Source organism: Engystomops pustulosus, chromosome 7 (assembly GCF_040894005.1).
Source record: "Engystomops pustulosus chromosome 7, aEngPut4.maternal, whole genome shotgun sequence".
Taxonomy (NCBI): Eukaryota; Metazoa; Chordata; class Amphibia; order Anura; family Leptodactylidae; genus Engystomops; species Engystomops pustulosus.
The window spans coordinates 152,091,951-152,116,146 of record NC_092417.1 but is presented as its reverse complement, the minus strand read 5'-3'; the positions used below and the strand labels follow the sequence as shown (position 1 = coordinate 152,116,146).

Here is a 24,196-nt window from a genome sequence, read left to right as displayed (position 1 = left end):
TTTTTTACCTCTCTCACCAAGGCTCTTCCCCAACCATTGCTTAGTTTGGCTGAGCTGCTAGGTCGGGGAAGTGTTGTGGTCGCTATAAACTTCTACCATTTGAGGATTATGGAGACCACTGTGCTCTTAGGAATCTTGAGTGCTGCAGAAATTATTTTGTAACCTTGGCCAGATCTGTGCCTTGCCCCATTTCTGTCTCTTAGTTTCTTGGGCAGTCCCTCAGACCTCATGATTCTCATGTGCTCTGACATACACTGTTACCTCTGAGGGTGTGTGCCTTTCCTAATCAAGTCCAATCAGTTTAATTAAGCACAGCTGGAATCCAATGATGGAGTAGAATCATCTCATGGAGGATCAGAAGGAAATGGACAGCATGTGAGTTAAATATGAGTCACAGCAAAGGGGCTAAATAATTATGACCTTGTGATATTTCAGTTATTCTTGTGTAATAAATTAGCAAAATATTTCAGTTTTTTTTCTGTTAAGATGACGGCAGAGTGTACATGGCGTGTACACCCAACTGAATAAGAATGGTGCACACAGACTGTTTGGTGTCTATAGTTTTCTCAGGTATAAAGGGGTTAATTATGCACTTTAGGAAGGGGGTGGGATGTTCCGTTTCCCATGATGCAGAGTTTTCTCCTCCCCTCCCAGCAGTCACTTTAGGGTATAAAAAGGGGAAGTGGTCTAGGGTTCGGCCTCTTTGAACTTCACCTCAAGCTTCCTGCCCTCCCTCCCCTTTTTTATTTTTGAGTGTTTATATTTCAATTGTATTGTCCTCTGTTGCTGCTATGTTATGTTGGATTTGTTATACTTATATATATTTAAGTCACAGCTGGCGGAAAAAGGAGATGAGTGTGTTACCAGGTGGACGACTTGCCAGTCGGGAGTCCGGCTGGGCATACCGCTCCTGGTGGCGGTGTGCAAAATAATATCAACCTTTTGTTCCTTATAAACCTGATGGCTTAAGTTGCCAAGTTGTTTGCCACAATATGCTGTGACTATTTTATACCCAACAATAAGCCTCTGCCTTCGTTATTTGAAGGGGTGGGGGGTAGTTTTGGTTATTATGGTGGCCAAAAGTGCACTTTCATAGTTATTAAGTGTTAATGGGTTTACTACTAATAGTCTTAATGAGTAATAAAAAGAACTTTTGATTTTACCAATTAGCTGCATTAAAACAGAAAAGAGTGAAAAATTTAAAAGAATCTGAATACTGCCTGAACCCATTGTATGACCCCACTGATAACAGCGAAGTAGATTTGATGATTTGGCTATTATCTTTTCCCTCTTAACCTTTATCAAGAATAACTTTTAAACAATGTACTAATGTATTATACACATAGGTCGATGCACTTCTAGAGAAGCAAATGCCTTGCTCTGCCCTAACTATGTTGTATATATACAACATACAATACTATTTACCAGGATAGTTCCTGCACCCGCCAGCTGTGCTCCCTTTCCTCCAATTTCCGCTATAAAGCGTGGTGTTCCACTTGCGGTATCGGCGTGCAGTTAAGGCATCCGGAGTGAGGTTACAAATTTCAAGGCGAGAATATTCACGAAGAAAATCTTGAAAAGACATCCTGTAAGGAAGATTTGTGAGATGTAAAATTATATATAGAATGAATGAAGACAATCGCTATGTATATAGATGCTGTGTACGGTTCTGTTCCTTATTTGGGCCCCAGCTCAGTAAACAAAGTGGTGACGCTGAGTATTATAGACAGTTAAGATTACTCCTTTTAAGGACATAGGAAATACAAATTAAAAAAAGGAAAAAAAATCCAATCAAAAGTCAATAAAAAAGTAAACTAATGACTATTAATTTTATTTTTAACATTTTTAGAATTGATAAGAAAATTAAAGAACAATTTATTTTATATATCACTGTTGGCCACTAGAGGGAGCATCATCTGTGTACTGAATGAATGTAAGGCCCAGATTCCAATCATGATGCTATCACTGGTCCCTTTAGTCTCATAGGACACAGGGTCAGCTCTAGTCCCCAATCTCCTACAGGCTCCCACTAGTTACCAGTAGAATATTATTTTAATTATTTCCTGAAAAGTGTAAAACAATAAAAGATTTCCTCTAAAATTTTGGGTGACACATTTCCTTTAAGGCTTTGGACAACATTATGGACTTGCAAAACACATGTTTAGGACTAAAAAACCCTTTTAATTTAATAGTTTTTTTATTTTCAGAGATCTTTTAAAGGAAATCTTCTATCACAATCTAGCATGATAAATCAGGGACTCATAGATCCAGGTACCATGACTGTGGTAATCTTCTTATACTTGTTATCCATGGTCATTAATTTTGATTTGGAAGGAAGGATGATTTTAGCTCCAGTGCCTGGATCTACCACCAAATGCCCCTAGTTTATCATTATTGATTTTGATAATAGATTTGATGGAAGTCTGAAAGTCATATGGGGAGATTTATCAGAAGTGTCTAAGAGCAGAACTATTCTAGTTGCCTGTGACAACCAATTAGAGCTCAGCTTTCATTTTTTAAAATGCTGTGGGAAAATGAAAGTTGAGCTCTGATTGGTTGTCACAGGCAACTAGAACAGTTCTGCTCTTAGACACGTTTGATAAATCTCCCCCATAGTCTCGCATACAATGCATGCTGTTTAGTCATATGTTACATGCTTAGAGGGTTAGGAAGGAAGTTCCGCTGATCCCCTTCCCACAGCCGGGCTGAATGGAGAGTGTTGTCACCGAGTATTGTTGTCACCAGTGGCGTAACTTGAAGCTGATGGGCCCCAGTGCAAAGTCTGTGCCAGGCCCCCGGCTATAATGTATTGTTTATAGTAATAGTCTTTTCATATGGGAAAGTGACACTTTATGGGCCCCCTAAGCCACTTGGGCCCAGGTGCAACCGCACTCTCTGCACCCTCTCAAGTTACGCCCGTGGTTTTCACTCCCATAAAGTTCAATGGAGAGTAGCCAAGTATGCATTCTCCGTTTGGCCCGATTTTGGGAAGGAGGTCTGCAAGTCTCCATTTCTGAGATTGCCGAGGGTCCCAATGGTAGGACCTGCATCTATGAACATTTTATGACATATGAAAAGTCATAAATAGTGTAAAATGTTGGAACAACAGCGCTGCATAGTAATTATGGTAATAATTTGGTGCGGTAGTCTGAAGGTTGTGCTGTGGCTGCTCACTACTTGTATCACTATGATCACGGGAATTCCATCCCCGGCACAAGGCTCATTCCAGAAAATCTGTTCTGCTCTCCTGAGAGATCCTAATGCTCAAATGAGCTGAATTTCCATCAAAATGATAAGAATTCAGCTTAGATAAGTGGATGGATTTCACAGAGAATTGTTAATGTAAAAGGAAACAGACAGGCTGCACCCTGTGCAAATGATAATCCAGTAATGGCTACATATAATAAAATGATCCATGAAGAGTCCATGGCCTTTCATGTAAAGTTTAGTAACGTAGTCATATAAAATGGCCATCTTCAACACAACAAGGGTACATCTTCCTATAGTGTCACCTACAGGTAAATGGAAGTAGTCAATATTTTATATCTGTCCTCCTTTGTGCGTTACACAAACACCATTAGGCTGGATTCACACTGCCGTTGCCCGCCGTACCGTAGCACGGCAGGCACATGGCAGCGTGGAGAGGACGAGGAGGTGCCGTCCATAGGGATACATGGCGCACGGCGCCGTATGCCATGAGAACATAGGACATGTCCACGAGAGGATACTTCAATGGGCCCAGATTCTCACCTAATAATAGACCCCAAAAGACAACCCAATTTGGAGACTGCTAGGGTCTATTTCACAAGGTCTGATTTAGGGTGATCCCCCAGAAACATTTTATCTGGTGGGCCCAAGGAACCTCAGTCAGACACTGCTGATTATTGTAAAGATTATAAAGATAATTATAAAGTAGGATGTGGTGTAGGTCCGAAAAATGGTGAATCAAGGGAATGGCACAGAACAGTTGTCTCCAAGCTTATCCGCTTCTATATAACCCCAACTTTCTTCATGCCCTGAGATACGAGTCTATTACAGTACTCACCAGAATTCACCATCCTCCATTTTATTTCTAAGTTCATCTCTTTCTGAAGGATCCACGTAGTTCCACTCATTCGAGCTAGAACAAGATAAGAACACGATAATATATTTGTGTGTTTCATGGAAATGCATTTTTATGATATCAGAGCTTTAGATCTGTTTCCTACTTATCGCTCCATGCTCCAGTCCACTCTACTTCTCCCCATGGGTTCCTCATCCGGATAAGCTTTGTGTTCTGTCCTCTATAGTTCACCTAAAACAAAAGGGGGAGGTTGGATTTAACTCATGCAAGTCTCCAGTCACAAAGGTTTCAGGCCCCCATACACATAACAGAAAAGACCACCAGAAAAGCTATGCTAGCTATTGGGGTCTTGCACCTATTTCCCCCCTTACACCACCTAACACCAAGTGAGCATAAATGGAGAATAAATGGACATCTAAGTGTTGCCAGGTGAGTTTCGGCCACTTTACATTCTTAAGCTGTCCAATAAATGTTGTGTATCTGAATGTGTAGGGGCCTCCCCTTTGGCATGAGAATGCTACAATACAATTGACATATTATTCTTATTTTTTTATTTTTTTAGGAGGATAAGGACAGCGCAGAGTTCTAATAAAACACAACATGAAAATATTATTTGATGAGAAATACTCTAATAGCCATGTCCGGGAGGGAAACAAACAAACTAAGCGAACGTTTCGCCTATTGATTATTGGACAACGTGGTGAATGTTTCTCTGAACTATTGCTTGTATCATACATTTTCTGTGCATTAGTCATAGACACATAGACATAGTCACCATTACCTCTTTCGCTCCTGTAACGGAATACGCGTGGCCTTTGACCAGTTTCTTGAATGTTATGGCTTCCATATCAGTTGCACTGGTTATCTATGAACAAGAGGGAAAATAAAGAAAATTCCCGTTTGTTATACTGTAACTTTGGGAAATGATAAATTCGGCTTTGTAATTACCTGTATAATACGGTCACACTGAAGATGAACCTAAAGATTAGACAAGTACCCATCTATGATTGCTATATTTTTTTTTATAAAAATAGTCCCATGTCTGCACTTACTAAAATAACAAGAAGATACGGTCTACTCTTCAGTTTAAAGGGGATTTATATTAATTTGATATTGATGACCTACCCTTAGGATTGGTAATCAATATCAGATCTGTGGGTGTCTGGCATTTGGTAGCCCCACCATTAGAGGGTGCCCTGTGCTACAGGCTCTGTACGCAAATGATAAGGGTGGATTAGGGGTTTGCCAGGTGTTGGACCCCCATAATCTGATTTTGATTATTCAAGGTAATCAATATCTAATTCCTACAAACCCCTTTTAGTTCTCTGATGCTAAAGGCTCCAGTCCACAGGCACTAGTGACTTTATAAAGAATCAGTGTCTAATTGGTATATAGCAGAAGACTGAGTAGGACAGAGATGGACTGCAGCAATAATTTTGCTTATATGGGAATTTTTTTTCACTGCAACCTGGCAGAGAGGACTAAAGCGCCAACACTGGAACTAATGGGGTATTGCAGTGGGAAGTATAACTTCTTATGATTTGTTTAAATTATTTGTACAATCCTGAACTTTCTGCTGTCTAAAGAGAGCACCCCCTGCTCCTCATCCAGTAGTAATATATCAGGTTATGTGGGTTCTCCATACAGTGGGGCACACCCATGCTGACATCTGGTGTAAGGGAACACTATTTCTAAGTGTCATGTTCTGCTTTGTAGCAGGTGACTGTTCAAATGATGCCGCCACCCCATCTTGCTGAAGGTCGGTACTCCCTGAGGTGAGAGGCTCAACTTGCCTCATGGCTGGTGCACTCCTGGTACAGTTCCTGTAAACCTAAATGCTCATTGACAATAGTATGTCTCATTCATAGTTATCGGCCAACTATAACATATAATCCACTGTTCCAGTAGCACCCGAATCATGAACATAATCCTTTTCTTTGGACTGGGAAGGATCATTAATGCAGTAGTTTTTTTTAAATAATAATAAAAAAAAATCACATAACACAGGAAGAACACAAATGTCTAATAGTTATTTGTCAGATGGGGTGAAACCATACTAACATTCACTTACATCAATTGAGCAACCCATCAGGGATCCTCTTTCTAATGCCTTTATGATAATGCCAAAGAGGTCTGCAGGAGCCTTCTTCAGCTCGTACCACTCGGTAACTCCTCCTGTAAAGTCTTCAAAGCCTTCAGAAGTGCTCCCGCCAGAGAGGGCCTCATAACTCCCATTAGCCCTGTAAGAAATAGGTATGACTGTAGTTAATATATGTTATATATACACACACACACACACATACATATCTACACACACATATATACACACACACACACACACACACATATATATACACACACACACACACACATACATATCTACACACACATATATACACACACACACACACACACACATATATACACACACACACACACATACATATCTACACACACATATATACACACACACACACACACACACACACACACACACACACACATATATATATATATACACACACATACACACATTGGGAAAAAAAATTATACACGTGATAGCTGTTAGATGTGAGAGACAATGACCAACCACCACAAGAAAACAAATATATATTATACTTCAAGCATCAATGGACATCTTTAGGAAACATGGATGTGTATTAGGTAAGTGAGCACTCATACTTAGCATAGGCTTTCTCCAGCAGTGCGCTCCAGAACTCATTCCCTGCTGCGGAGTGAACAAAGACCAGCTTTCCATCTTTTACCGGGAGATAGTCATCCACCACAACATCTACCCACTCGCCAAACTGCCAGAGCTGGAAATACCAAAAACATAAAGATTGTTAGCACGGTCACCTCCAGGTTTCAGTAGGCCCCTGGGCGTCAGGGCCTCAGTGGGCCCCTTTGCAGTGAACTCACAGGGCAGCATTAAAAATTCAGGAATTAAAACAGTCTCCTGTTCCCTAAAATATTCCCTTATTTATCAACCCAAACAGCCCCGTCATGGTTATTTTATATACAGCTCCCCTTACCCCAATGGATTCCTTATGAACAGCCTTATATGGGCCCCCCCAGCAGCTCTGGGCCCTGGCACTTGCCCAGTCCTAGCGCCGGCCGTGCTTGTTACCATTCCCTATATGAACAGCAATGACTCCTAATGTTGTGGTTATATTGTATACAATAATACTATAATATGATAATCATAATATAATACGTATACAAAACATACGTGAAGCAGCCAGGTAACTGGAGACAGAAGCAGCTTTCCCTTATAAGATGTATCACAAAGTTACTTATTTCAGAGGTAAAGGAGAATTTAAGTAACATTTGTTGGAAGTGCAGTGTCTAATAAAGGAACTGGGAAAGTCCTAATTAATGAAATTTGCAAATCTGCATAGGAAGAGCCTAATGATTTTGGCATAAAGGGAACTCTAGGTATGACATAAGGAGAATTGTTCTCTTGTACCAACCTATAGGAACATCTGTTGTGTTTGTTTTATGAATATGCAGTATATGTTACAATTATTGTACCGGTTTACACCTTTTTGCTTGTTATTAAACTAATATAAAAAAAAATAATCCACTTATTTTTTTTCTCATATTTTTCCAGCCTTGTTTCCTCCCCGCAGGACAATGCTTCGGTCTTTGCCTGACTCGCCTTCTAAACTCTACCCGACCTCTTCATTATTCTCATTAATCCCTTCCTTTTTATGCACGCAAACCTACAGATCCTCGGGTAATAACAGAAGTAGTAAATGTCATAGGCTGCCGTTCATGTTAATGGATTCATAGCAGCTGATCCAGTGGGAATGGGCTGACACGCCACTAGATTTCCGTACCCACATCACACTTAGTGGTCATCACTTAAAGGGAACCTGTCATCAGGTTTTACCCCACTAAACTGCTAGCACACTCAGGTAGGATATGAGATGTTCTTTCTAGAATCCCCTCTTTTATGTTAAATCTCATCAGTTTACCTATTAAAAAGCTTGCCCGAAGACTGGTAAACGTGACTCTTCTTATAAAAATATGACTCTTCTTATCCAATTTTCACATGAAAAAGATAGTAGTTGCCCCTATCTTTGGTTCTCTAGTATCTAGAAACACGTGTTTTGTGATATATCAAGGATAAGTATCTCATATTTCAAATCAAATGAACGTTTAGATCCCTTATGGTTCAGTGTGCTGGAGAACAGGACCTACAGGCAGTTAAAAAAATGCAGGAACAAGATCTTTATCTGCAGTTCACATTTCCAACTATGTGTTTTGCTGCCTGTATCTCTGGTTCTGTAGCTCACAAACCCAGAGCCTGATCTTATCTGAAAGATGAGATTCTTATCTTTAATATGACATGAAAAGAATGTTTCTAGATTCTATAGAACAGAAGGCAAAGGTTTCTGAATTGACATTACCTCTCCAATAAAGTTGACTAATCTTGTGTGAAAATTAGGTCAGAAGAGTCATTTTTGCCTGACTTTAGGGGAGATTTTTTGTAAGATTTCACATGAAAGAAGGAATTCTGTTAAGGATATTTCATACCTGACCTGAGGGGGCTAGTAGTTTAGTCGGGTAAAACTTGAAGGTTCTCTTTAAATGTCTGTGGTGGAAGATAGACACTATTGGACTTGTTATTGGGGACAAGAGTCTCATTTTTAATTCTTTGAGAGTTTAAATCAGGTCGTACAAATTTCGCAGACCTTTTCTTGACCGAATGTTTGCCCACCTGAATTTCCTTCACCACACACATGCATGTTGGGGTTGGATGAGTATGCATCTGTTCTCAAACAAGTAAAGGGAATTACTCGAGTATTGGATGTGCCTTGTCCTACTTCTGCTTTCAAATTTGGATATGGGTGAATTGCTAGTGACAATTGACTTCCAGTTCTCTATTCTTTTGGTAGTCAAATGCAACCCCAAGTAAAGAGCTTACAAAACAAATACAAGTACAAGTACAAAGTCAATACAGAATCCATCTATATACATACATCAAAGAAAGAATGACATTGTGTATAGGCAAAACGAGAAGCTACGGTGGCTATGGTGAGGATAGATCCCCATTCTGCAGCACTGGGTAGTCCGAGGGGTCCCTCCCTGTGTCAGGAAAGTGATTCATCCATGTGTTCATGTCATCATGTGAGCGGGAGGTCGGCAGTCATACCAACCCTTCCTGTCCTATCACCTCTATAACTTTGTATTGTGATCACTGGTCTACCTATTTATCCTCCAAAAGTTACCCAGTAAATCTAATGGAACAAGTTAATGCAACAAGTCAATTGAGTAGACTCAGCGTGTAAAACCGGATACAGTATCACAAGAGTTAATCTTAAATGTCTCCACCCGGACCCTTCTGTTGTTTGACAATAATTGGGATAATGGGAGGAAAAGCACAGCACATACTGGTTCATACCCCCAGCAGGAGGTGGTAGGTTACCAGACCAGGACAATTTTAATATTAATAATAATAATTCCTTATTTATATAGAGCACACAGATTACGCAGCGCTGCACAGAGCTTGCCAAATCGGTCCCTGTCCCCAATGGGGCTCACAATCTAATCAACCTACCAGTATGTTTTTGAGTGTGGGAGGAAAGCGGAGGACCCGGAAGAAACCCACACAAACACAGAGAGAACATACAAACTCTTTGCAGATGTTGTTTTATTCTGTAGGACATAGTATGGATCACTTACTATCAGTTGTACACATACATATTAGTATGGTTATCCTTCCGTTCAGCTACACAGATAATTGCCAGGTGACTAATCTGTCCCTGTAATCCAAGGTGTGCCACAGGTTCCCCATGGGGATTAGATACTGTAACCTGAACCTTAAAGGGGTTCTCCAGTGACATACAAGTTAGCCCCTATTCACAAGATAGGGCTAACTTGCTAACCGGTGGGGTGCTCTGTGATGGGACCCCCATGGATCACAAAAACAAGGGTCAGTTCAACTCCGAAAAAGAGCAGCTGGTTGTGCATGGGCCGGCTGCTCTACTCATCTCTATGGCGCTGATGGAGATTGCAGAGTAGGACGCTTGGCTATCTCTGTTGGAGACAGAGATGAATTGGGCAACGGTTGCAAGCACGACTAGCTGTTCTCTTTATATTGTGGTATGACGGGGGTACAACGGTCCCCCATTTTCCTGATCCGTGGGGGTGCTGGGACCTCCACCGATTAGCAAGATAGCCCGTATCCTGTGGATACAGGCTAACTTGGATGTCACTGGAGAACCTTCCACATGGACAGACATTCTTCAAGGTCATGAGCACCGATCAAAAGATATGAGATGGACATTGACACATCTAAATAGAATTTTGCATATGCCGTACTAGTACAGCACAAGAAAAGTACCGGAGACCGAAGTGGGAGGTTTTGGACTATGGAGAATGTTGGTCTTAGATCATTGGCAGAATGGAGGGTTCTGTTTGGGTGGAAGATATAGAATGATTTGTTTTGAGTCAAACCCCAAGCCTGTTCCTAACAAGCAAATTTGCTCTGATGAACTCGCCAATGGATCAATGAACTGAACGGACATGTTGGGTTTAGTTCATGGATTGTAGGTTCGGTTTGGGAAATCCCACAAGCACACAGCAAGTTTGTCCAACCAAATGGTAGTACCGTATTTTCTGGACTATAAGACGCACTTTTTTGCCCAGAAAATTGGGAAATAACTGTGGTGCGTCTTATAGTCCGGATGTAGCTGCAGGAGGGAATGGAGGGCACCTGGCTGTGCTCTGTCAGCTAACGCCGGCAGAAAGCGCAGCCCTTCACAGTGAAGCGCAGCGGCTGTGCTGAATGCTGCTGCGCTGCTCTCCTCTTCTCAGCCCTCCACTGCTGGAGGGAATGGATGGCAGCACCCCTGCGCTCTGCCAGCTCTGTCGTCCTCAGGTCACAGATATAAATGATAATTATGGCAGAGCAGCAGCAGGAGCGCAGCAGCAGTGGAGAGAGAGAGGGGGAGGAGAAACTCACCGACTCACTGGCCAATCCCCGCTCGGCTTGTAAGTAGCCCCGGATGCTCAGAGTGAAGACAGAAGATGAGGAGCCAGTACAGCACTACTGCAGTGTCTGACCTGTAACTTCTCTCCCAGCACAGGGTCAGATAAGTGATAAGTGCTCCCTTCCCCCAGGTCTCTGCTCTCACACTCTTAACCACTTGTTGCCCGGTTTGTGGTGGCTGCTGTCCCCCTGGTAGATTGTAAGCTCTTGTGACCATTGTACAAGCACTGCCACCTCCTGTGTCTCCTCCTCCTCATAGATTGTAAGCTCTTGTGACCATTGTACAAGCACTGTCATCTCCTGTGTCCTCCTCCTTCTCATAGATTGTAAGCTCTTGTGGCCATTGTACAAGCACTGTCACCTCCTGTGTCCTCCTCCTTCTCATAGATTGTAAGCTCTTGTGGCCATTGTACAAGCACTGTCACCTCCTCTGTCCCCCCCCCCCTCCTCATAGATTGTAAGCTCTTGTGACCATTGTCACATATACGCATACTTATACAGCTCTGGTAACTCTTGAGACCCCATGACTACGTGCCAGCATAATTCTATCTAAAGATAGACGGCGGTGCCCGGGAGAGGAGGAGGGGGTGAGCGCTGCTCGCCCCTGCCCCTCTCCAAAGAGAAACTAGGCTACACTGCACCGCCCAGTTACTTTATTAAATATTTTAGCATACTATTTGGGGAAAAAAAACAGTTTTCTTATTTTTCCTCCTCTAAAACCTATGTGCGTCTTATGGTCCAGTGTGTCTTATAGTCCGAAAAATACAGTATATATAGTACATGAACATCAGGTTTAGGAAGGTCAGTAGATGGAAACCTTAGTTTTCAAACAATAAAAGATTTGTTGTGTTTGAACTAAAGCACAATAATCTCAGTACCTCCACTACTGGCTGTGTACCTAGGACTTACAATAAGATTTTTGTTAATCTTGGTTGGTATGTAATGCTAGGGTGGAGCTCGAAAAGATTGTGGTACTGACAATAATGGGTGTGATCCCAAAACAGAATACCCTCAGTCCTTAACTTCCAAGTGAGTGCGTCATCTCGAAGCAGTTCATATATAGAGATGGTCTATTAGAGAACAAATTTTTGGACAGATATCACTTATGGCGTTCATTGTACCCCTGATTTCCTAATATATAGGAGCATCCTGCATTGTCTCTCAGTTCTAGAATATTAGGCTACATTCACATCTGGTATTTATGACACACACAGTGTGTACACAAGGATTGTTACCAGTGTTTTGGCTGACAAAGGCGTTCCCCAAAAAACTATGGGGAACGGGAACAACAGTGCAGCATGTATCAATGTAGCATTGGGGAAACACCATGAAGGTCAGAAGCAGCCAATAACTAACACCTCTCCTCCCGCTTTCGGGTGACCAGACAACGTATCTCACTACATATACATGTACAAGTGGGATACGTTCTAGCCCTCCATTGTAAGGCCCGTTCCACACTTGCGAGTGTGATGCGATGAACTCGCATCACACTCGCAACGCATGCTGCCGGGAACACATGGCCCGAACGCTCCACTGCGGGAGTGAACTGACATGCTGAGTTCATCGCATCACACTCGCAAGTGTAGAACGGGCCTAAGGGAATCTACGTCCTTACAACGTTACAACGCAGGGCAATAATAGGTTGTGAAAAAAGTCTTTACAAATTACATTTACTCTAAACGGAACTGTGGGAGAGACTCTTTTCAGGCCAGAAAGAATAGTTAACAATTCAATATTTCTAAAGTGGTGGATTGTGATGTAGCATAGGCGGTATGAAAATTGTATGCTCCCCCAAATTGTTACCAGAATTAGGAAAGGGAAGGGGGGAGGTCCCTTCTGCCAGCTTTCTGTTATGCAATTTAAGGACCTTTGGAGCACCTTCAGGAGTCCAGAAGGGCTCTTGTGTACATGCATGTCAAGAGCCAGCACACATGTATAAGGATTTCTGTCTGGAGGTCTCTCACTGTATTATCTCTATAGGGCAGTATCAAACTAGGGGAGTGGTGTGAGGAGGCATGAGCCCTTTAAAATTCATGTTTTTTTGCCTGTAAGGCCATTGCTATATGCTGGATGACTCTTCTACTGCTCTACTGCTCTCCTACTGTCTTTCAGTCGAAGAAATTGCTTTTTGGAGTTTTAAGGTTGTCGCTTTGATGCAAAATTCTTTCACGAATGGCGTACATTATGATGTACGTTGTTATTTCGGATGTACCTTAACTGATGTTCCTTGTTTTATAATGCTGTTCTGTTTCATTCATGTGTCAATAAAGCAATTAAAAAAAAAATTCATGGAAAAGGGTTGATTCCCAAACTGCCCATATTATAAACCACTACTGGGTGAACATCATCCCTTACCTGGAAATGGAAGACTCCTGCGTAATTTTGCTGAAAGCTCTGACCATGAGGAACCACACGGTGGAGCAAAGTGTCGTTTAAAGTCAAGGATGCGATAGCGGCAAGAAGCCAGCAGTCACCTGGAAAAGTAGGAACAATGTATCACAGTTTTAAAATGAGGATAAAACACCAAAGAAATGAATGGTTAGAAAAATAATTATAAGAACAATGCAAAGCGTGCAGAAAATCATGGGAGGAAATTGCTAACAATGTATGCTGTTTGTCCAGTGTAAAAAATTAACACATACTACGGTAGTATAGTAGTTTAGTATAGTACTCTATAGTAGTACTTTGAAGCATACTACAAGTTAAATTATTATTATTATTATTACAGGCAGTCCACTACTTAAGAACACCTGACTTACAGACGGCCCCTAGTTACAAACGGACCTCTGGATGTTGGTAATTTACTGTACTTTAGCCTTAGACTACAATAATCAGCTATAACAATTATCACAGGTGTCTGTAATGAAGCTTTAGTGTTAATCCTGGTTCTTATGACACCCCAACATTTTTAAAATCCAATTGTCACAGAGACCAAAAAACATTTTTGTCTGGATCTACAATTGTAAAATATACAGTTCCCAACAGTTCCATATCTTGTACGTGACCCGGGGACAGCCTGTATTATTATTAGTAAAGATCTAAATAAGCTTGTAGGTGGACTGGATTTAAATGTCTGCCATACAGCATGGAAAAGTATGTACCGAAAATCAGATTTGCTGCATTTTTCTGCAACATATGTCTACTATCCTGCGCCACTGAATCTATAAAATAACTAATGGATGTCACATATATTGATATTATAAAGCTATAACGAAGGGCATGTAACCTATGTATACATGGCTATGGTAAGTTATTGTATATATAAATTAAGCATATGGTTTTCATACAAATGCTGTCCACGTCTACATCAGACTGCACTCAGACACAACACAGCGACATTGATAGCCTATAGTGCTATACATACTGTCCGATGCTTTTCCCCATCTGTTGATCATATCCAATCCATAATCCGATCAATAATGCAGCATACGCTACTCTTATCCAAATCATCCATGAAATTCACCCAAGTCAATGGGTGCGAAAAAAAATGGATGCCATTTTGGTGACCTAGTCATTCAGTTTTACTCACACCCATTTCAAGGAAGTAGCTCCGAGCTATTAAAATCGGATGTGAACACCTGACACCACTAGAATGGCGTAGAAGTGCTGAAATAATTGCAAATTCTAGTGCAATGCAAGCAATTTTATTACCATGACTATGCCACCTCCACACCATGTGGGAATGGAGAGGAGCAGCCGGCAGCTGAGTGGCCCGACATGGGGCATTTCTGCCCTGCAAATTTTTTTAAAACCTGCAACTTTCTGAAGGTTCAGAAGTTTTTTATTTAAAAAAACAGAACAAAAACGCCAGTGCAGCACGCCGGCAGCAGATACATCATGAGGTCTAAGCTTCATAAGGTGTCCGTCGTGGCTACAGGGGTTTCATCATACGCTTGTGCACGGAACACCTACATATGACAAATCTCCCCCAATGTTGTATTTGAAATAGTACTTGGAACGAAATCGGACCAAACTCAGATCAAAATCAGACGATTTTCAGTGACCAAAACTGTTCGATTTGACACTTAGTTCATAGGCAACTTGCTGAAGTTTCATAACATCAGGACTTCTAGAAAGACTGCATAAAATTCTAGCAATACACAGCAGCTTGACACAGTTTGGGTCCAAAATAACTGTAACTCATTCATCATGAACAAAGATCATATTCTACTTTTATATCACATGCATTAAGAACCCTGTGGCAAAATGTGGGCAAAACGCGGGCATCAGTTAAGAGAAACTGTAACCTCAGCGTGAGAACATAAGAACGTGATCAAAGACTTGCAGGGATATAGTGACCATTTGGTGGATCACATGACCCTGTGTGTTTCTATATAGTGGGGCACATCTACTAAGGGTCTGAACACCCAATTTTTGTCGGGTTTCGCGATTCTTTTCCGTTTTGCCCGGAATTGTCCCGGGTTTTTGGCGCATGCGATCAGATTGTGTTGCATCGCCGTCGGCTTGCATGCAACACAAATCGGCGGGCGTGGATGTCGGCAGGGCCGGCTCCAGGTTTTAGTGGGCCCCTGGGCGACAGAGCCTTAGTGGGCCCCTCCGTGGGCCGCCCTCCAGTGGCCACACTTCCCCCCCCCCCTCCCCACACACTGACCACCCCCCCTCCCCTGCGGACACACTGACCACCCCCCCTCCCCTGCGGACACACTGACATCCCCCCCTTCCACCTGCGGACACACTGACCCCCCCAACCTCCCCCTGCGGACAAACTGACCCCCTCACCCCCCCCCCCCTGCGGACACACTGAACCCCCCCCTCCCCCTGCAGACACACTGAACCCCCCCCCTGCTGACACAATGACCCCCCCGCTGACACACTGACCCCCCCGCTGACACACTGACCCCCCCCTTCTCCCCCTGTATACACAGTGACCCCATCCCTCCCCCCGCGGACACACTGACCCCCCCTCTCCCCCTGTATACACAGTGACCCCATCCCTCCCCCCGCAGACACACTGACCCCCCCTCCCCCTCTATACACACTGACCCCCTCCCCCCCCCCCGCGAACACACTGACCCCCCCTCTCCCCCTGTATACACACTGACCCCATCCCTCCCCCCTCCCCCTACGGACACACTGAAACCCCCCCCCCCCCTCCGGGAAAGAAGTATTTTACCTGTCCTGGTTCCCCCGGCGCAGCTCCTGCAGCTGTCTTCGGCCTGGGCCTCCCGTACGCGCCGGCTCTGAAGCCGGGACACGTGACCCGATGACGTCATCATGTGCGCCGGCTTCAGAGCAGTCGCATACCCTGCGGAGCGCTGCATCGTGGGAACCGGGACAGGTGAGTTTTAGATTCTGCCTCTATGCTGCGCTCCCGACCAGCGCAGCATAGAGGCAGAAAAATGATTGATCCGGATGGTGATCAATTGTACCAGTGTCTCATAGAGACACTGGTACAATTGATCCGGGGGCCCGAGTGGGCCCCTCCAGTACCCCGGGGCCCCGGCACTTGCCCGGGTTGGCCGGGTGCTGGCGCCGGGCATGGATGTCGGACAACCCGACTGATTCGGACAAACCTCAGAATATAAAAAGCAAATTGTGTCGCAAAATCAGCACTTACATGCACCGGGAAGAAGAAGGTACACTCCGGCGGACCTCAGCGGGGAAAGCGACACAAGCAGGAAATTGGACGCACAATCTTAGTGGATCGCGGCAGCACCAAATCCTCGTCGGAAAACACACAGCGGGGATAGCGATGGGACTGGTAAGTAAATGTTCCCCAGTGTGCTAATTAACTAATTAGTGCCATTATTTGTTATAATTTATAGACACAATCCCCGGAGGAAGGTGCAAAAATGAAGCTCATGGAACTGAAGTAAAATATTCGAACCAGTTACCGTATATACATTCCTTAAAATGTGACTCAGCATTAAAGAAAGAGGGAACACATGGGGTTAAATAAAGATGCATAATTGTGTATATAAACCATTTATGATTTAAACACCCACATGCTATAAAATATACAGTATATAGAGAAAGCACAAAGTACAACACACGGTAACAACACAGTAGAAGTTCACATACACAAACACAGACACGCCTGAGCCATAGAGCGGTGACTCACAGGAGAGAAATGCGAGGCAGGAGGAGGGAGTGATGCCTGAGGGAATCCCTGTGTCACACGCCCAAAATAAAACCACAACCTACACGCCCTCCAACGCCCACACTCCATCCCCTGGAGCAGCACTGCACTCTACACAACTGATGGGACTAGAAAAACTAAAAGCAAAAAAAACAATATTCCAAAGCCAAAAGAGATATGATAACGACGAAAACACTAGGGAATTCTTATCCTTCATTAATTTTGGTGCACCTGTTAATTTTGGATGGGCTGGTCAAATGGGGACTTCCCAATTACCAACCCACCCTTAACCCCCCCACCCCGATAACAGATAACGTTTAAGCTATAAGTTTAGTCCTTTTGTTATCAGGGGAGATAAGTCAGAGACCAAATGCTCCGGGGTCTAGGTTCCCCTTACAGCCCTATGTCTAGTCTAAATCTTTGATAGTATTAGGACATTTGCTCAATATTAGATATTGCTCTAATATTAGATATTAAGCAGATTTTCAGGTCATCTACCACCAGGATGAAAGGGGCTCCAGGCTCCATTAACAACTATAGAGCCTGGTGCCCTTTAAGGACCAGTTCATTTTCATTTTTGCGTTTCCATTTTTCACTGCCAGTCTTTAAAGAATTTTCCTTGTACAGAGCTATATGAGGGCTTGTTTTCTGTGTGATAAATTGTACTTCCTAGGGTTGGTTTTTCATATTCCATTCCTGTGTACTGGGATACGGTAAAAAAATTTCAAATGCAACAAAGCAGAACGATTGCAGAAAAACTGCATTTTCTCGTGGACACAGTTTTACGTCTTTCATTGTGCACTCCAGGTGACACCCACCTTTTATTCTTAGGGTCAGTGTGTTGTTAGGTTTTAATAGAATTTAAAAAAATAAAACCTCTTGTACAAATCTTTGTCCAATCACTTTTTCACACATGGTTTTCGGAACTGTGCGAGGCGTAATTTTTTTGCAGGGTGAGCTGACATTCTTTTGCTACTGGGCTGTACGACTTTTTATTGCTTTTCAAAATTTCATGGGTTGTAAAATAGCTGGGAAAAACAGCCTTTATATTTAGTTCAGGACTTTTTGGACACAGAGGTACCCAACATTGCGGCGAATCCTGCCCTGTACAGAGAGGGTCCAGCCTGTGAACCTTTCTACAGCCTCCATCTCTTGAGGACATACATGTACTTGGGGAAGTCCTTAAGAGGTTACATTTCTTACCAATGCAACTACCTGCAAGTTATCTGTTGTACATATTACATGCCAGGATTAAATAAAAATTTGGCTGCAAGCCTAGGCAATAGCACAGTTTGTTCTGTATCAAATTCTTGGATACTGATCCCATCAATTAAACCTTGGCAGTCCTTGGCCAAATTTTTAGCCAAGTTTAAACCAGACTTGTAAATTAGGTATTGGGGAATTGGTCATTGGTCAATGCATTATTGCCCAAATCCTGGCTGACATTTCTATTACTAAGACTTAGACATGGGCGAACACATAGTGAAATACAGAAATACGTAACCCTCTTCCATTACGGTCAAAAATGTATTTATTGAGGATCATGTATCAAGACCAGAATTTTACACATTGCCCATCTACACCAGCAGGGGACTGGCATAGATTTTTGTGTTCTTTTACACCTCTTTTTTTTCAATCGGGGAAACCTCCATTACGGCCAAACGCTTTAAGGTTGTGGGAATCAATTTAAGAGCTGCAGAGGTTGATCTAATGTCAGAGGGGGCACAAAGGTCAAAAAGAAGGCAATATTTTATATAGTACATTGTAAACCTTATAGAATTTGCATAAGGACCCAGGAACTTAGTTATGCCTCTGATGTTGGCTACTTTCCAAGGCTCTCATAAAAAGAAAAGGCCTCCGAGACTTCTGGAAATGTAGGTCATTCCCCTGCAATGTGGCCATGGCCGATGGAAAGCAGCGATACATTCTGCAGCAATTACTGTGTTTGACAGTGCGTCATCATTGACTCCAGTGTACGGCTCTACTAAAGTCTGGGTAGGTTTGTAGCTATGGTTTTATGCCATAAATGGAGACATTACTCTTACAGTTTTCAATACATGTGCACAACCAGAGGCCTAGGTATTAGGCTTACAGGAGAAGTAGTCACTGGTTGTGTAAAAGGCCATTATCAGACATTGGTGGTCAGTATCCAATATAGTGTCTGCAAATGACACTAAACTCATCTCTTCATGAAAAGTCCAGCCTAAGGTTTAAATCCCAGGATAGATGGATACAATTACATTCACTTAACTAACCCTTAAGGAGTCAAACATTTGGGCTTATCATTTTAAAGAGATCCTCAACGTAAGCATTGGCATATCATACAGTATTTTAATGTTACCATCGACAAACTTGCACTCACTGTCGTTTCCTACCAGTACAACAGCAGATGTTTGGAAAAGCAGTAACCTGACAATGCCGGAGAACAAAGTCTATGATGAACCTACTAGAAATTGACTTGCCATTCTACTGACAGAGATAATAGACATGTGCTTAGGCCAGCCACTGAGACTATACAGTTCTGTAATGACTGGCTCAGTTTAGATGAATAATGGGAAGTTCAGAATATAAAGGAATTGGACTTTTGTTATCGCCTTCGGCTCCCCCCCAACCCTACAATCCTTATGAAGACTTACCAAGAGCTCCTTGGCAGATGTCCGTTCTTGTGGCTCCATCCACGATAAACTGGGGGTTCGAAACAAGTTGCTTTATATAAGGAAAAAAAAAAGAGAAAACAAAGATGTTAACATAAATTTCAGTACAATTACAGTACACATTTTCATAAAAATACATTACATATTGTGACAACGTCACTATTGCATTGGAGAGAAAATGAGTGTTTCACAAAATGGGTGACAATTGTGTTGAGTTCATTGATCACTGATGTTCTTCATATCCTATGTGGTCTATCATATAATTGTTTACATATACGTTTTCTAGTATCCCAATTCTTGCTGTAATTTTCCTTTAAACAGGCTTTTCTACACAAGTTTCTACATACTTTTATGACAGAAGGGGTCATCAATAAGACCAGAGAATGGCTGCAGAGGTGACCTGCCCTGAACAGCATGTCACATGAAAACAGTCCCCTGAGTCATAGTGGTTGCACATGTGGATACAGTTTGGCAACTCAGGATCACCTGCAGTGACTGATAGGGCTGGATCTCTTCAGAAGAGTGACATAAAACCAGTCCCTGGTCCTAGTCCCTAAGATTCCATAAAGTATCTACAAAACAGAGCAACAGTAAAGGTGTATCGGAGTTTTAATATTACCCAGAAAATCCATTAGGCATTTTTTAATGCCAACTGTAACTTAGATTTCCCAGAATCAAACCAGACAGTGAAAAAAATCCTCCAGACATATCATTCGGCAGGATACCCATCATAATATTGCATAAAATGCAATTACGGTATTGCACCAGCCTTGCCAAAATCAATTTTCCAGTATGATATACTGGTTCCAGGTACGATCAATTATGTAAGAGAATGTGCAATAAATATTCATTGCTCAAGTTTTAGAGTATAGTATTTAAAAAATATGCAAATTAGACATATCGGGGGTCATTTATTAAGGGCCCGATTCGCGTTTTCCCGACGTGTTACCCGAATATTTCCGATTTGCGCCGCTTGTACATGAATTGCCCCGGGTTTTTGGCGCACGCGATCGGATTGTGGCGCATCGGGGCCGGTATGCGCGCGACAGAAATCGGGGGGCGTGGCCGAACGAAAACCCGACGTATTCGGAAAAACCGCCGCATTTAAAAACCGAAATGTGTCGCATAAGGACCGCTTACCTTCACCTGGTCCAGCTCGGTGCATTCCGGCGCGATGAGTTTACTTTCAGCGCAGCAGCGCCACCTGGTGGACGGCGGAAGAACTACCTTATTAAATCCCGGCCGGACCCGAATCCAGAGCGGAGAAGCCGCCGCTGGAACGCGAATGGACCGGGTAAGTAAATTTGCCCCATCGAGTCGCAGGAATGGAGCACAAAACTAGATCGCACCTCTCCAACACTTCCCACTCCCCTCGTAATTCTACGCTATGGGGTCAGTTTTTGTATCACATTTAAAGATATTCAAAAGGGGTTTTCAGGACTTCTGAAGAGCCCCACAGGCAAAAAAAGATAAAATTTACTAGTCCAGTTCCAGGGCAGGGCGTTTATCTGTGCTCTGTCACTCCTGGCAGGGCTAGAAATGTCTGCGGTCACAGAACCAGTTGTGGCCATTTAAAGCCAAAGCGGGCCAAGATAACACAAAACAGGGGACAATACCGGTCCTATCGGGTTTGCTGGAGCACAGATGATCATTGTGACACTGGAATAGGAAAAATCCTTTTAAATAAATATATGATTCTACAAAATGTTGTTGTTCATGATTTCTTTTTTATTGAGAGCCTATCATCTGATTTGTGTGCCCCCTGGACAGATCAGCTGTTCAATTCTAGCATGCCTCTCAGCCACAAACAGGCCGCTCCTGGCCCTTTGTTGTGGCCGTGTGTAGTAACTGCAGGCTTTACTAATATTTGCTTGAATGGGAGCCAAGCCTGCATTCATAAAGCACAGCTGCTACTCACATAGCCATGTACACATATAGACATGTGCATTGTACACACATAGCCATGTACACAGTACACACATAGCCATGTACACACATAGCCATGTACACAGTACACACACACAGACATGTACACAGTACACACACACAGACATGTACACAGTACACACACAGACATGTACACAGTACACACACAGACATGTACACAGTACACACACAGACATGTACACAGTACACACATAGCCATGTACACAGTACACACATAGCCATGTACACAGTACACACATAGCCATGTACACACATAGCCATGTACACAGTACACACATAGCCATGTACACAGTACACACATAGCCATGTACACAGTACACACACACAGACATGTACACAGTACACACACAGACATGTACACAGTACACACACAGACATGTACACAGTACACACACAGACATGTACACAGTACACACATAGCCATGTACACAGTACACACATAGCCATGTACACAGTACACACATAGCCATGTACACACATAGCCATGTACACAGTACACACATAGCCATGTACACAGTACACACATAGCCATGTACACAGTACACACACACAGACATGTACACAGTACACACACAGACATGTACACAGTACACACACAGACATGTACACAGTACACACACAGCCACGTACACAGTACACACACAACCACGTACACAGTACACACACAACCACGTACACAGTACACACACAACCATGTACACAGTACACACACAACCATGTACACAGTACACACACAACCATGTACACAGTACACACACAACCATGTACACAGTACACACACAACCATGTACACAGTACACACACAACCATGTACACAGTACACACACAACCATGTACACAGTACACACACAACCATGTACACAGTACACACACAACCATGTACACAGTACACACACAACCATGTACACAGTACACACACAACCATGTACACAGTACACACACAACCATGTACACAGTACACACACAGACATGTACACAGTGCACACATAGCCATGTACACAGTACACACATAGCCATGACCCTTCCTGGCACCCCTTATAAACCCTCTAAAGTCTCCACCCCCCCAACTAAAACCACCTATCACCTCACTCCAGGTTCAACCCCCCAACTCTAAACCACCCGCCTTTTCCCAGCCCATCCTGTCATGGCCGCATTCCGCCCACTTCCAGCTATCTCCATGCTAACATGTACACAGTACACACATAAACATGTACACAGTACACACACAGACATGTACACAGTACACACATAGCCATGTACACAGTACACACATAGCCATGTACACAGTACACACACAGACATGTACACAGTACACACATAGCCATGTACACAGTACACACATAGACATGTACACAGTACACACACAGACATGTACACAGTACACACACAGACATGTACACAGTACACATACTACAGACTCTAAGGGCTTCCCCAGGGAGAACCAGTACATCAGCCTCTCCCTCCATATCATTTCTTGCACACACCACCCGCTGGAGACCGGCCAGGCTGTAGGACAGCTCTCCGGTCCCCATACCAAGCACCGTGACACTAGCCTGCCTAGGCCGCAACCGCCAGCCACTCCGGTATTCTGGGCCCCGGCTGTCTCCAGGCCCCAAGAAAAGGCCGGGCCCTGGTGGGGGATATTGCAGATATATTTTTGGTGCATGATGGGAGCTTCTCTAAAAAGTATTAACATAAATCATAAACATCAAGAGGGAAGTGAAAAAAAATTATATTCACACTGTCCAAGATACAATTAGTAAATTCCTAAACCCAACAATGACTTAGGCTCAACTTAACTCTACCCCAATTTCCTCCTTGGTCTAGCTTGACATGTTTAGTAATGACCTTCACTGGGACACTAGTTCTGTCAGATTCCTTTAAAAAAAAATTTTTTTTAAATACAAAAAGCAAAGCCTTACCTGCCAACAGGTTGGATGTCCTATGACAGCTTAGTTCAATTAGAAGTGCGTAGTACTGAGCTGCAATGTCTTGCAGATATATGGCTGCAGCGCCGTATTACGGGAGAAAGATAGGACGTGTCCTGCATGTGCTGCACCATACCGCTCCTTTAGGGCCACATGCGACCATTGCTGTGTATGGGGGCGTATATATGCCGTATATACGTCGGCCATATATATACGTTCCCCCATACTTGTGTGTGAATATATCCTAAAGATGATTTGGTGCTATTTTTGGAACAGATCCCTCTAATGCAATATAATAAATTACAAAGTGCAAAGGCCAAGTTTATAAACGCACCCAAAAACGCATGCTATTTTACATGTTACCATGCGTTTGGCTGAATATTATGTTTCCCAATGGTAACAAAGCTGATTGCACTTTTAGCGATAATCAAAATGCTTTCAAACCAGCCAATCGCACGCTATCATGTAAAATGCAAAACGTGTGAACGCACCCTCTGGTTTAGGTTA

General features: G+C 43.0%; 1 protein-coding gene across 4 annotated transcripts in view; it reads right to left on the bottom strand.

Moving 5' to 3' along the window:
* Positions 1–24,196, bottom strand: part of CAPN1 (calpain 1) — a 148,012-nt gene that overhangs the window by 111,863 nt on the left and 11,953 nt on the right. For all 4 annotated transcript variants that reach the window (XM_072118311.1, XM_072118312.1, XM_072118313.1 and 1 more), the window contains exons 3-10: positions 19,797–19,866; positions 13,416–13,534; positions 6,746–6,879; positions 6,135–6,303; positions 4,845–4,928; positions 4,209–4,294; positions 4,046–4,120; positions 1,426–1,586 (exon numbers count right to left, since the gene is read on the bottom strand). In XM_072118311.1, coding sequence (XP_071974412.1) covers positions 1,426–1,586; positions 4,046–4,120; positions 4,209–4,294; positions 4,845–4,928; positions 6,135–6,303; positions 6,746–6,879; positions 13,416–13,534; positions 19,797–19,866 — 898 coding nt within the window. The remainder of the gene's footprint in view (positions 1–1,425; positions 1,587–4,045; positions 4,121–4,208; positions 4,295–4,844; positions 4,929–6,134; positions 6,304–6,745; positions 6,880–13,415; positions 13,535–19,796; positions 19,867–24,196) is intronic.